This window comes from Stegodyphus dumicola, chromosome 2, assembly GCF_044657685.1.
Source record: "Stegodyphus dumicola isolate Sdum_Otavi_A_Nest chromosome 2, ASM4465768v1".
Lineage (NCBI taxonomy): Eukaryota > Metazoa > Arthropoda > Arachnida > Araneae > Eresidae > Stegodyphus > Stegodyphus dumicola.
In genome coordinates this window covers 253,022,415-253,037,564 of record NC_140769.1, presented here as the reverse complement: position 1 = coordinate 253,037,564, position 15,150 = coordinate 253,022,415, and the positions used below count along the sequence as shown (strand labels likewise).

The 15,150-nt window shown below is 34.6% G+C and overlaps 1 protein-coding gene across 1 annotated transcript; it reads right to left on the bottom strand.

Moving 5' to 3' along the window:
- Nucleotides 1-297: 297 nt before the first annotated feature.
- LOC118203493 (uncharacterized) lies at nt 298-14,932 on the bottom strand. Its single transcript, XM_035375777.2, has 3 exons — nt 14,846-14,932; nt 8,973-9,084; nt 298-2,315 (listed from the first exon to the last, which is right to left on the bottom strand). The coding sequence occupies exons 1-3, from the start codon at nt 14,891-14,893 to the stop codon at nt 2,059-2,061; spliced, it is 417 nt and encodes a 138-aa protein (XP_035231668.1). The 5' UTR covers nt 14,894-14,932; the 3' UTR covers nt 298-2,058.
- Between the last annotated feature and the right edge of the window lie 218 nt (nt 14,933-15,150).

Sequence of the window (15,150 nt, the reverse complement as noted above, 5' to 3'; positions counted from 1 at the left end):
AAAGAGGTTTTGTTACCTTCCTGATGTATATGTTACCGGAAATGTATGAAACACCAGCATTCTATAAAATACCTAGGCATTTTATAGTATGGCCTGGCGTTGTTAGGCAAAATATGAAATATCAGAATTATTATATGCTTTATCTAGGCATTGTATGTAATACCGATGAATTCTACAGAATGATAAATACTTTCTAGACAAAGTATGAAAAAGAAAATTATGATAATTAATTACTATTATTAAAAAGGCATTCATTCTTCGAAAATTCAAATGTTGTTTTGAAAAAATAATGAATGATTGCCATTAAAAAACTTTTATTCAAAGTACACATAAAACAAATTAGTGAGATGATCTTGATACACCATAAAAAATTTATATTTTATATGTGGCTGAAACTGGAAATCAAAAGATCTACCTGTCTAAGGGAATTAAATTAAATTTAGAAAAATTATAGGTTTCACAACAATGCCCTTTTTAATACATTTTTGCTTTTTCTGGCACAGCTCACCAAGGTTGCAGTTCAGTATCATCATGTGTAACGTTTCTGTATTTGATTGAAAATTATTTCAACATTCTATCACGTCTTCTGTGCCCAACAGCATGTGTTTCATGAAGTAGTGAAATAACTCATTGTTCATAACGTAACGCTTATTGTATTTATACCAACTCTAACAGGATAAATGAATTTACTTTTGTTTTCCATAAAATCACATCTTAGTGTTTCAGCAACCCATAATCTGTAATTCCTTCTTAGTAGTTATTTTGGCTTTTTTTCTTACATCATTTGTTAACTTCTGGTAAGTAGTTTCGATATTCGAAACGAATCGGAGTTTGTTCTTCGCAAGTTTACTTCTCAAGTTTGTCATTTGGCATTCTATAAGAATGACTCGGCAGTGTGTGAAATGTTTAATCCTTTCATTCATCACCGGCAGTTTTTGGCGTTCTATGAAATGCCTAGGTATTCTACAGAATGCTGGATTCCATACTTTGCCGGTAATAGGCAAATAATTAAATGATGTGAAAAATTTATTTTAGAAAGTTCTCGCAAATGTATCCCTTCCGTTAGACATATATAAACCTCCCATGTTTTATCACAGTTAACCTAATGACGCATTTGGAAGCGAAAGAAAGCAGACGAGCTTATTTCTTGACAAAGGCACAGTTGCAAGATATTATTATTAATAAATATGAGAGTGTTACAGGTTAAGTTAAGCCATAAAATTCAGTTCAACAGCAATAGCACAAATCAATTTAAAAATATCGTATTTTTAGAATTTACGATTTAAACTCTCGCACTCTGGAGATAAAAAAAAAATTTTTTTTCGTACAGTGTTGCCATTGCTCGCTTTGAAATCGTTGAGTTTGTTAATCAAAAATTCGTTAAATGTTTACAAAATATCAAATAGATAATAAAACTAATTCCAAATTTGGGCTTCGAGATGCCCATATACGTTATTCAAAATTTGAAGTCTCTGGGTATCGTTGTTTTTTCACAGCGCGAGAAACATAAATGCATTCATACAGATTCTTCATTACTTAAATTCTTTAAATATAATGCAATATTTGGTGGCAACAATTTGAAAACTGAACCAAAGCAAAATGCCAAAACGAAATTAATAACCCTTCTGGGTAAATTGCCCCTTTGATCTAATAGAATGCCTCAGTTGTTTTACAGCAAATGCACATTTGCCGTAAGGCAAAAAAAGACAATCAAATTATCTAGATAATTTGAATATCTAGATGTGCTGTAATCTATGTCAGTTAGAATAATAGGAATTTCACTCCAGTTTCCTTGTATGATATAACTAATAAATAATTTTTCAATGCTAATAGAATGGATCAAAATTAAATTTTGATCCATTCTATTAGCATTGAAAAATTATTTAATTAAATTAAATTAAATTTTGATTTAACATGTTCTACACTAAGTATTCTTAATTTTTTTAAATCACGTATTGTAATGTTTATTAATAAAAATTAAAGATTTCCATTTTCCTCCAGACTATTGTCTCAAACCAACCAAATTTTCGAACGTCTTATATAGAATGGCATAATTAATTACAAAATTAATTTCAGTATTCTGTATTTTCTTGGTGGTTTCAGAGTTTGCACACTTTCTGAAGATGGCGATGTCTCTGGATTTAAGTTTTGCTGTTGCTGTCCCATAGTAGGCGAGCTTCTGTCATTTGAAAGTGCACTTGACTGGTCGATTTGAATTGGCGTTGCAGAGTGCACGAGCGTAGGTTGTAGTTCATCCTCGGATATGTTTTCCATTTTAGGTTTAAATGTTTGTTGGACATTGCATGGTTGATATCCTGTAATTAAACAGACATACTTTCAAAATTTGCACTTCTAAAACATTTCGAAAGAAATTAAGCAGATTGCAGATTCACGTAATTCAACTAATTTTTTTTTATTTGCATTAGGTATGTACTACATTTTACTGGTGTAATTCCAGATCATGTTACCTCTTGAGTTAAAACACCAAAATAATGATAAATTGTTAGATGGGGCTAGTTTTTTTTTTTTTTCGATTACATCTTTATGGTTGTAGAGACATTATGTATTTTTTGGGGGGGAAGCAGGAGAAGTGAAAAATGAGCAACGTCTTCGCCGGGAGTCGAACCACGGACCTCTGGAATACGCGCCCAACATGCAGACCACTACACCACGAAAGCATACCAAGAATGCGGGAGGAATATCTTATGTGGTTATCAAATAGATGAGATCCTATTTACGTTGAATTCAAAATTTCTCATGCTACATTTTCTAATAATGTTAATTTGCATAAGCAGGCCATACCCTATAAAATAAATTCGAAATTTTTTCTAGTTTATATGTCTTGACTTGTTCAGCAAGTATATATCTTAGTGGGTAAAATCATCTATTTCTTTTGCCACTAGGTGAAAGAAACGCAGATGGATTTTTGAATATTCTTTCCAGTTTTGTTTCTTAACAGAAAGAAGGATAGTATGGATCTTTCATAGTGAAAAATCGTTCACTTCATAACATTTAGTTACACTGTTATTTGAAATTTTTTTCAGTCACTTGAAAATTATGTTATTATCTATGAATAACATAAGAATGAATTAATTGCTTCAGAATGAATAATTTCCCAACTATTCCCTTTACAAAAAAATGAACTAGTCGCGATACAGCTCACGGTTTCGTGCGGTGTGCTGTGAAAAACTTTCAGCAGACAAAGATGCAGATAGTCAATCCCAAATTACTTAATCCTGATCATTTTAGGCCTGAATAAGGGTAGAATGTTGACAACACTGCCTTGTTTTGGAATTGTACGCCAAAACAACAAAAAACAAAACAAAAAAAAAAAAAAAGAAAAAAAAAAAAAAGAAAAGAAAACTTTGATAACTGAAGGTACAGAATCATCGTGTTTCAATCTTTGAAAGATCGTGTCTTGGTATATGCTGTTCTAATGCTGCATGTGTTAATGTAATATAGATATAAGTTGCTTGTAATCAGAAAAAGTTTACATCAGAAGGCCATGAAGGCGATGAAGCAACGGCCAGCACAGTTTCTTGGCCGTTACCGTGCGAATAAGAAAGGGTGGGTTGCCAATGGTATTACATTGGATTGGTTTAGAAATGTATTGCTCTTGATGCTATGGTACACCGTAACTGCATTGGGCTAGACCTTTAATTTAAATACTTCTTATTCTAGATAATTGCTCAGCACAACCAAAATCTGATGTAGTGAAAGATAATGTTTTTGTTGTCTGTCTGCCACCAAAATGCACATTCAATCACCCGAGAGTGGTATTAAACGTTCTATTAAATGTAAGTATAGGCCCCTGTTAATGAGGTATCTAGTGAGTTCAGTTAATTTAAGCATTCCAGCATAATAACTTCATAAAAGAATTCAGCGTTAAGGATTCCGGTGTACTATGTTGCCGATGTATGGAAGTCTGTGAAAACGTCAACACTGAAAAATGGATCGCATAAATTGTGGTAAAGTTTAATGTTTACTTCTCATTCTAACGAAGACACTGAAAATAACTTTACTGAAGTTAGAGTTTCCAAAAAAAGTAGCTTACACAAAACGTCCAGCTTATGTTAAAGCCGTAATTAATCCTGATACCGTCAAAGGGCAAATGAAGATGTTTTAACTGAACGAACATTATGTTGATGATAAGGTGTCCACAGGTTAATCATTATACTTCTGAAATTGAAAATGTGGTTAAAAAGTCCAAAGAGAAATGCCTGTACAGGTAGTGATGAAGACGAAAGCATCGAAGAAAATGAGGAAAATATGTCAGAAACAATCAGATAATTGATAGGTTAATTACATTGACAACTGAACTGCTGGCTGGGCTAAAGCACCGAAATTTTGTAAGGAATATGGAATCGTCAGTATTTACTTGCTAAAAGTTAAATTTATTAGAGAAAGATCGGGAGGCTCTGCTAGCGCAAGTCAAGAAAGATATCACTAAAATCACTTGCGTCAGTGGCAGTTGTTTTTGACGCGATCGGTATCAAGCTACGGCTTCAAGATCCACGAGTTTTGTCCTCGGCCAAGAGACATGAGTCCAAAAGGAGATTTTCATAGGCGTCCTCTATTGGCAAAGCATCGCCGTTAATACCTAATTGAAAGGCCATGGAGCAAGTGTTTCACAATACCAAAATGGCGCCACGAAATCGTCAAGGTCCTTAAAACAGCTTGCGGCGACAACAGACTAGCAAATCAACGGCTGCAAACCCAAGTATATGAACAAACACTGCACAATATATCCAAGAAAATAGCTAGGAAAATTCAGGAGCGGTGTCTAGACTTGGCAGTCCTCTGCCATCAACTTTGCAAGTCAGCTAGGTGTGTTACCATAGCTAGGTAGCACCATAATCAAGATTTCTTTCCTAATCTGAAACGGTTCTTGTTGCTGAGGATGGTCATGAAGATGATAATGTCAATTACGAAGATGATAATCTTGACAGTCCATTTGCTAACATTTTTTCAAGGGTACAGTTATAAGGTATTTTCTTCCTCCGTGCTTATGTGGTATAAGTTCATCCGGGTAGCAATCGGGAGGTCTGGAAATCGAATCCCGGCTAGGGCATAGCTAATGTTTCATATTTACTGCTTCGGAAAACTATTGACTGCACACAGTAAAAACCAAAATTCTAAGAATCTATTTTTAATTAAAATTCAGGGGAACTGTTTAGCCAAATTAAAATTCTTCTACAATTATTTTATTCGGTTGAAATGAAATTCTGTAGAATTCTTTCATTTAGCTAGTGAACACTGATATTTCATTTACTTTGCATTTGTTGTTGAATATGCAAGTCTATGCAGGTAGTCATTTTCTACTGCATATATAACTATAAAAAATTCGGCACTTCTCAAGTCCGATTGCTGTCGGATTTCTGAACATCCATCTAGATAATCTATAGGTGCAATAGGCTATAGAACCGAAACTGTAAGTGTAGTTTTAAAGTTATTGCTAACTTTCTACGTTGATATCCTTTTAATCTTTCCAACAGACCTTGATCAAGAATAAAGCAATATATCAAACAAAAAGTATATAACTGTGTTTTAAAAGTCTGTACATAATCGCTAGAGCAGAGATTCTATACCAGGGCGAGAATTACCTCCTGTGGGAATTTCACAGTTTCGGGGGTAAATGCGATCAACATTTTATTTAGCCGTTAAGTATTTAGATTTATTTTACGAATATAAAAAATGACTTTTATTCAAATTCTGGTATTTATTAACATTTTCTACATTTTTTGTGATTTATTTTATAAAACACATTAAAAAATCATCTACATTTAAATGTATACATTTATTTTTCGAGTTTTGGGAAAGGAAAGGGGATGATATTCTAGCAATAGTGAAAAGAGTGCGTGAGACCAAAAAGGTTGAGAATAGGAGACCAAAAAGACTCTAGAGATATAATACTGTATATTAGAGGTAATACTGTATACCATGATGTCAAACTCGCGGCCCACAACAAATATTTTTGCGGCCCGGCAATATATCGGCAAATAATAATATATAATAATAAAATAACATATCGACGAAAAAAAAAATGAAATGTTTACTTCTAAGTAATTAACGATAATTTATGCAGTGTTGTTAGATTACTCACAGCGAGCTGACACACACACTACTTAAATTACAAATGCGTGTGAGTAGCTTGCGTTCAGCTACCTTCGGCTTTTGGGGGACACGTGCACTCTTTCTATTTCTATTATCTTTTCGAAATAAATCTACGTTTCTATGAATATTGATCTTTTTTTCGGCCCGCCTAAAGTTAAACCTTGTTTGTTTGGCCCAAGTGTACTTATGAGTTTGACATCCCTGCTGTATACTTTATATAATACTGTACATTAGATATAATAATAAGTATATATACAGTATTGTATATAATACTACAGCATTAAAAATAATACTGTACATTATATATACAGTATTGTATATAATACTACAATATTAGAAATAATACTGCATATTAGATATAGCCAGAGCAAAGTGCAGGAAACAACCGCTGAAAGGGGATAGATATTAATGCCTCAGACTACCGTACCGAAGGGCCTAGGTTCGAATCCCGGAGAAGGCATCGATGCTTGTAACTGTATATTGTCTTTGCTGCATGGTGGCACACAAAATGTATGGGGATTCAAAAATCCTCCCGAGAGGTTGGTGGTAGAGGAAGACGGGTCCTCTCCATCAAAACTGGGTATACGTTAGCAGAATCGTAATTTCACCCTATATGGTGCCCAAGGCTTTTGCCAACGACAGATGTAATCATGTATTACTCGCCGCGATAAAATTTCCTGGTCTTGTTCTGCTGAGGCCAAACAAGTGAGATTAGTCACAACAACAACAGAGACAAAAAATATTAGTACTCACAAGCATAGTTATTAATGTATAAAATAACATTATAAAGATAACTATATAGAATGTCCATGTTAAATTAGATTATCCAGGATTCAAATGTTAAGACGTTTTTCCTAATGAAAATGAAGAAAGGTTTATCGTAATTGCGGGAACTGAAATTGAATTTTTCTTTCTGCAGTTATGTTAAATGCAGTTTTTAAAAGTCAGTTGCATGATTAAGGATTAGAATAATAATATAAGTTGCGTTTATATCTCTAAAATTCTAGCTGCATGATTAAGGGTTAGAATAATAATATACGTTTTCTTATATAAAGGAAAAAACTGAAAAGAGACTTCCGATTTTGAAACCCCTGGTGGGCTGCCGATGGGGGTGTAGCAGAGAAACTTTGATAAATGTTCATTTAAGCAATTATGTTATTACAGTAATGAAGTTTCGGAGACTGCTTCAATCAGTACGTCGAAGGTTTTGTACGCTGATAATACGTCGACGTCTGTCGACGCCTAATAACAAGTGCAGTTGAATCCACCCCCATAGCGGCTATGGAAGCGTTAACCAATATTTTACCTTTCATTCCTGACATTAGTAAAAATGCTGCAATGTGTTTCAAAAACTTTTCGGGCTCCCAAATAATAAATATTGGAGGAATTACAATGTTAATAATGATAGAAAATTAAAGACACAAGTGGGTTTCAATCAAATTGGTTATCAATTATCAGAAGGTTTACACCTTCTTCGAGAAATCAATGTAATGACTGTGGCTTTGTGTCCTCTTGAATACGGTGACTTCCGTGTTTGTCTTGAAATTCACGAGAAAATTGATAAGAATGAGATGTCTACTTCCCAGATCAGAGCCGTCGCTTATGAAACTACTAAAAAAAGCTATCCCAGCATCCTCTGGACCCATGTTCACACCGATGGATCCATGATTGAGCGAGGTACTGGAGCTGGTGCAGGAATTTATTGTAACCATTTTGCATTATATAAGGCAGTGGGAAGAGATACTTCACTTTTGATGGTGAAGCTATATTTATAGCACTGAATCAATTAAGCGCTCGAAAGAGTAATTTTCCGGGCCATTATTTTGTCCTGTAGAGACATTAGGATTTTTTGGAAGCCGGAGAGATGAAAAATTAGCAAATGCCTTCGCCGGGAATCGAACCACGGACTTCTGGAATACCGGCCCAGCGTGCAGAACCACTACACCACGAAGGCACGCTAGGAAGGCGGGAGAAATACCTTATGGTCCAATAGCAAAGCCGCTTTGCAGGCTATCTCCAACAATAAAATTTGCATTTCCAAACGAATTTATGAATGTAGGAAGATTCTCAACCCTCTGGCTGACTCTTGCAGTGGATTCCTGCTTGTTGTGGCATCGAGAGAAATTTCAGAGAGCCCATTTCCTAGCAAAGAAAGGAACGACTCATTCTACAAACCACTAATAACCATATGACTTTTAATTCTCTTAATTAAATTAGAATTTAAAAGGAGGTTTGCCTCCTACGTATCAAATGAAGCTAAGGGAAAGGCCTGAGAGTGTTTCACTATTTCAAAGCCAGCTGTTCCAAATCTTTTCTCGTCCTGTAGCCGTCTTTTGACTGAGCACGATTTTTTGAATGCCTATATTTTTAAATTCGACTTAAAGACTCTTCAGTCTGTACTCTTCGTAACTCTGGACAGTCCATGGATAAGAAGCATAGTGATATTCGTCAATATGCACTGCGTTATTATCTTTTAATTCTATTCTTCTGCGAAGCAAGCTCAAGACTGGCTTACTGGCCAAATGTCTGGCATTTGCTTGAATAAAAAATATATGTTGTGTTATAAGGTATTTCTACCACCTTCTTGGCGAGCCTTCGTGGTGTAGTGGTTTGCACACTGGGCCGGTATTCCAGAGGTCTGCGGTTCGAGTACCGACCAAGGAGTTGTTAATTTTTCATCTCTCCTGCTTCCAAAATACCTAATGTCTCTACAGTGTTAGCACATGATAATTTATAAGGAATTATTGCAAGGAAAGTAGATAGCTAATTAGATTTGACCTTACGTATTACGTCATCCGTTAACAAAGCCTGTAAAATCAGAAATAATAATCACAAAGCATTTTAAACATAATACTTACTACTTTGCAATTGAAAATTTTGAAACGCTGCATTAGGTTCTTCATCCGAAGTAGTTGCTGAACTATCTCGAATGTAGAAGTACAGTCTGATACTGCTGTAGATTATAAATACCTAGAAAAATGAATTATACATTACAGCAATTAAAATCACAAATGCAAAATGTTTATTAAGCAATACAAAAATAAAGTAATACAGAAATTCATAATATTGAAGATTTGGCAGGTTAAAACCATCAAGTGTTCTCATTTTATATCAATATATCTGACTTTAAAGCCCATTCTGATTCCCTTCCCTCATCCAGTACTGGCCATCCTTCTTAAGTGCATATCCATTGTCTTATGCTGCATTCAAGCCATACTCGGCCACTGGTATGCTTGTTGTGTGCCTACCAGTTGCCGAGTAGAAAAGTCGCTGAACGCTTCTAGTTAGGTTCCAGGTTCAAATCCCGCGAACGGGTTGGCTGAATTGGTGTTTTCGTAGTTTTTTCCATGTCTAAGGTATATGCGAGCCAGTTTCCCTCAGAAAGTCCTCCTCGAAGGCATCCCTCTCCTTAAGCAGGTAGCCCACAAGTGCTTTACCGTAATCGAATATGCCAAACCAAACCAACAACTGTTAAAATTTATTATTATTATTTTTAATTCAATGAAAAGGGACATATGCATTTCGACAGACATTGCATATTGAATTTTCTGAATTGAAACTGCCATTAAACGAATAAGGAAATTTCTTGATCTTCACTGCGTGCCTTCGTTTTGTAAGTAGTATCACATTCGGCTGACAACTGGAAGATCCGGATTTCGGATCTCGAAAACGGCATGGCTGATTTTCTCACGTTTCACGATCCAAATTTTTTTTTAAACTATTTATTTATTTATCACCTACTTTTTATTTATCTAAAAACTGTAATGGCGCCCATTAAAAATGCGATGGACATTAACTCATCACCTTGCGAACTTGCCCAGTTAAGTCTCGTTCTCCTTTTTCGCTGTCGCTGTTCGTTTAAGTGGAAGGCGGCGGGAAGAAACTTTCGCCTTTTCCATTGGGTTTCTTCGTAGTGTAAGTGGTCGGTAACATATCCGACTGGAATACGTAAGTACTCATTGTTTCATACAGAATAGCTATCGAGATCGCCCACCTTAAATACGTTATGGAACATGTTTGCAAGACGCATAAGTTTCCATGATTACTCCCTGAACTTTCATAAACTATGTATACGTATGTTACACGAGTAAGCGCAGCTAACCAAGCACCATAAATAATCTTAGTCTTGACATGAACTGATGCTTTGGTGTATCTGTTTCGTGAAAAGATTACCACATTGTATATTGACACAACACTACCAAAAAACTTTCCTGCCATATTTTTGAAGACTTATGGTTTTCACCACTATTATTTATTTACCAGACATTCTCTTTGCAATTCCGTGGGCTAGCGTCTTTTGTTTTTATCCCATGAACTTTGAAAGTTTCAATCAATTTGAAAAAATACCTTTTTCTGTCTGTTTTTATTATTATTATTATTATTATTATTATTATTTTTTATCATTACATAATCTTTGATCATGAGTAAATTTATTTTATTTTATTTTATATTTTTGAAATTACCTGAAATCTAGAAAAAGTTTCCACTATATTTATCGGTTGAAAACAAAGATTTTCTATATGTTGACCCACGCCATTCCAACCTAATTTCTTTAAAATCTTTCTTTAAATTTAAATATTATGAAATTGAAAATTGGACTATTATTTTTATATAAATTAAAAGAATATTTTTCAAGGTTTTTATTTCTGAGTGAGGGGGGAGAAATTAAAAAATTTTTCGCTTTATTATCATTCCAAACGATATGTGTTACACCATTTTCAACAGGCATCATTATTAAACATTCTTATTACAATAACAACAAGGAAACAAACTCAGTTTCAAAAGCTATATTCTGCGTTCGAATATTTCATTTTTTTAATTTTTTTTTTTTTTTCTATGATAAGCAGTGTTGTGAGCCCACAAGGTCAAATAGTCTCAAAATGGGATTTTATGTCGAATCGCTATGAATGCATCGGTTCCCTTTTCATTTCAGTCGGTTGCCATTTGTCAAAAGTTAAGATATTTATATTCCAGATGGAATCTGTCTGTTGTGCACTGACAAACTAAGCTTTTTGAAAGCATACAGTTCTTTGAAACATTCCTTTCTTACTTTTGAATCGGATTGATTTAAATAGTAAAAATGCATTTAATTCATGATCTATCTAATTAAAAATATTACTTTTTTTCATATAATGACGTTATATATTCTGTGTTATTTCATATTTTGTAAAACTTTAACGAATTTTTGATTAACAGACTCAACAGCTTGAAAGCGAGCACTGACAGCACTGGATAAAATATTTTTTACCGCTCGAGGAATAAAACATTTTTTACCTCGAGCGCACCAGACTGTGTATCAGAAATTCTAAAAATATCCTATTTTAAAATATTTTGTGATTTTGATTTTGCAATTGAATTGGATGCGATGAACGTGATATTTAATAAAAACAAGTTAACACACAAAACGGTAATAACAAAAAGACAAAAAAAAAAAAAAAATTATAACCCATCTTTACTAAGAAAAATCAAGAATTCTAAACGTACACTGGTTTGCTGTTTACAAAATTTTTGTGATTTTTTTATTGAATTGCATACAGCGTAAGTTTGAGAAAACGATGCTTAATAATAAAACTAGGGACCCATCAGCGGCCTAGCGGTAAAGTCCCTGCACACTGGTAGTTCGGTCCGAGGTTCGAATCCCACGAACGGGCTGGCTACATGGAAGTTTTCGTTGTTTTTCCTATGCCCCACGTGCTATTACGAGCCAGTTCTCCTTAGAAAGTCCTCCACGAAGGCATCCCTCCCTTCCGTGTAGTGCCTTGGGGCGAAACACGTAAATAATAATAATAATAAAGCTAAAAACACAAGAAAAGGGTAGCAGGAGTGAGTGGTAGCAGCAGACTAGTGGACAGCGAGCTCAGCATGTCAGACAGCGAGTCATTAGGATTTTTTTGGAAGCTAGAGAGATGAAAAATTAGCAACCGCCTTCGCCGGGAATGGAACCACGGACCTCTGGAATACCGGCCCAGCGTGCTACCGTTACAACACGAAGGCACGCTAGGGAAGTGGGAGAAATACCTTATAAGCAAAAGCGCAAAAAACCTTAACAAAACCTTTCAGTCGACCGTTAAACCTTTGCGACACAGTGTATCCAGTCTGGACACACCTAAAAATTTCCTTCTGTACACACAGAAAAATTGAATGAAAAAGGATTTATAGGTTACTCTGAACCTTCTTTGTTTATAGTAAATGGCAGATCAACACATACCAGTTCGCATATTTTAGCCATGTTTAGTTTTTTAAGACCCTCATTTTTCACAGAAATCGTCCAGATTTTTTTTAGGGTATAAAAGGAATTGTTTGAAAAGAAATTTATATGTTATTTTTTTGGCTGTATGCTAATCTCCTTATTCTATATTAGTTTTAAATTTTTACCTTGAAATCTTGCCTAAAATCAAACGGCGAACCCTAGGTGTGCCCAGACCGGGCTCACCGATAATCTAGTACAACTGAGGGTCTGTATTCTTTGTTTCTCCGCATCTCATCGGTCAGTTCATTGATAACAATGCTTGTTTCAGCACTCTTTTCGTAGCTCTATTCAATCCGTGTGCCCACTTTGGGCGCACCCACAGAATTAAAACGATAAGTGCTATCTTCACAAAATTTTACTTGTGTACTCCTGTAGGCCTAATTAGACTGCCTACCTTTTTTTTTTTTTTTTTTTATATCAAAACTCCAACTTTAAAAGGTAGTGCGCCAGAAAGGGTTAAGGATATTTTATACCAACTGTGTTTCAGATGTGTGATGTTTTCTCTCATGATGTTTTCTACTACGATGTTTTCTCCTTGCGTTATTTTCTCTACGATGGTTTCCGTCGCGAAAATCTTAAACCTTTCAGGTTTTGTTTTGTTGTTAACATTATTCTTTCTCATTGCTTATACCCGAAACAATAAAACTCAGTGTCCGTCGATGTTATTTCCCATCATCAATTAATAAGTATACTCAAGTTACACAGTCATTTGCATGGCCATGTTTCTATTTGTTTTACAATTTTCCAATAAATACTTTCGTTAGAAATTTTACTAGCACGTCGTATGTACTGCCTTTGGGTGAAATTTGAAACATTGTAAGAATGAATTTCAAAGAAAATTTGGGAATGGCTTTAAATATTTCATATGCTTAATTTAACTCTGAGTTAAATTAAGCTTGCCCTATTGTGCTACGTTAAAGATGGATTTCTATGACATAAGTAAAGCGGAACTTAGATCTATCTTTCTTTTAAGTGAGGTGAAGGAAAAAAGGAGAGAAATGAATTTAGCTAAGAAACTAATACACATTATAAATAAAAAACATTCGGTTACTATCAACAAAACTAAACCTGATGTTAAAAAAAAATTAATGAGCAAATTTCTAATCATCCTTTGGTTTTCGGTCGAATTTTGCATCATTTGAAAATATGACATTTTTAGAACGTTTTCCATGGTTCCTGTCACTTCCACACAGAGCAATTGTCTACTGAAAATCATTATATAAACCATTATATTTGATATTACTTATGTAGAGCTTTATTTGGAACCCAAATTCTGAATGATAATGCGGAGAAAAGAACGACAAATGTTTTCCAAAAAAAGAAATGCAGGGATGAACAATGTTATGCTGTTACAGAAAACAGGAATTAATAAAATTTATTTTTTAATTGCTTTTAATGGTAAAACATGGAAATTACCTTAATATAATTTTCAAACTTTAGGCTTTGCATATAGTACAAATATGGTTTAATGAAAAAAAAAATAGTCTTCTGTGTACATTAATACGATACTTAATTTACTATATTTAATGAGACTATAATTTATAATAGCAAGGTCACTAATGTTTTGCTGATGATTCATGAGTTATAGTCATTAAGTCGTGATTTTTGTAGTTCACTGCGTAGTAAAATTAAATATCACTGGTGTATGGTTGGTGTATTTAATTATGGCAAAGCACACGAGGGCTATCTGCCTAAGTTGAGGGATGCCTTTCGTGGAGGACTTTCTGAGGGAAACTGGCTCGTATACACGTTACACATCGGGAAAACCACGAAAACGCCCATGCAGCCAGCCCGTTCGCGGGATTCGAACCTCGGACCGAACGACCAGTGTTCAGCGTCTTTACCGCTCGGCCGCTGGTGGGCTAAATATCACTGTATAACGCACTGAATGTTTCACAATGAATAAATTTCTTGAACGAAAAACAGTTTTTAACAAATATTACCAGTTTATGATATTCCACACTCAGTCTTATAATTAGATTAATAATTTTAAAATGAGAACATTTTGACATTTACACAATTGTTTTTAAACTTCCTAGATTAGTTGGACCTCAGTATTTTTAAATAGGGCGGTGCTAGACATTTTTTTGCCCTTTGCAATCTCTGCTGATCCTAAATTTTGTTGCTCAGCACCTCCCTAATTCCTAAAAATTTTGCCCACCCCTTAAGTTCCGATGCTTAGCGCCTCGCCTAAATTTTGTTGCTTATTACTTCTTCAGTCTAAAATGCCGCCCAGTACAACTGTATCTGTTGCACCGGCTACCCTGCTTCTGAAGAGAATTCGCATTCTTCAAAAACAAACAATGCTTAGCACATTTGAGTGTGATCTAAAACTTGCTGAAGCAGAATGCACTCGGTCTTCGGTGCAAAACGAATTAAAATACTGATTAGAATATTTACGTATCGTCCATGTAAATTCATAGTCCTTGATATCAGTAATTCTAAATGGGATCTAAAATAAGAATTAAAATATTTACTTACAATGCAGAAGACGCGAAAAATCGACAAACACATCTCTCTATTCATCATCGAAAAACAAAGAGACTCGAAGAAGCCCTACATTTCTCAGGGAATCTGTAACATGATTAGGATTAAAGAAGCTACTTCTGTTGCTCTTATGCTACAAAACGAGCTTCGATCTGACCTTCATTGTAAAGTTTGCTTCTGAAAGTAAATTCGTAAGCCTAATTCTCATTATTTATTTCTTTCATAATTAAAAAAAAATAGTTATAACTATGTTAGTAATTTTAGTTACTATTTATACCATCTTGAATGAAATTCTATGA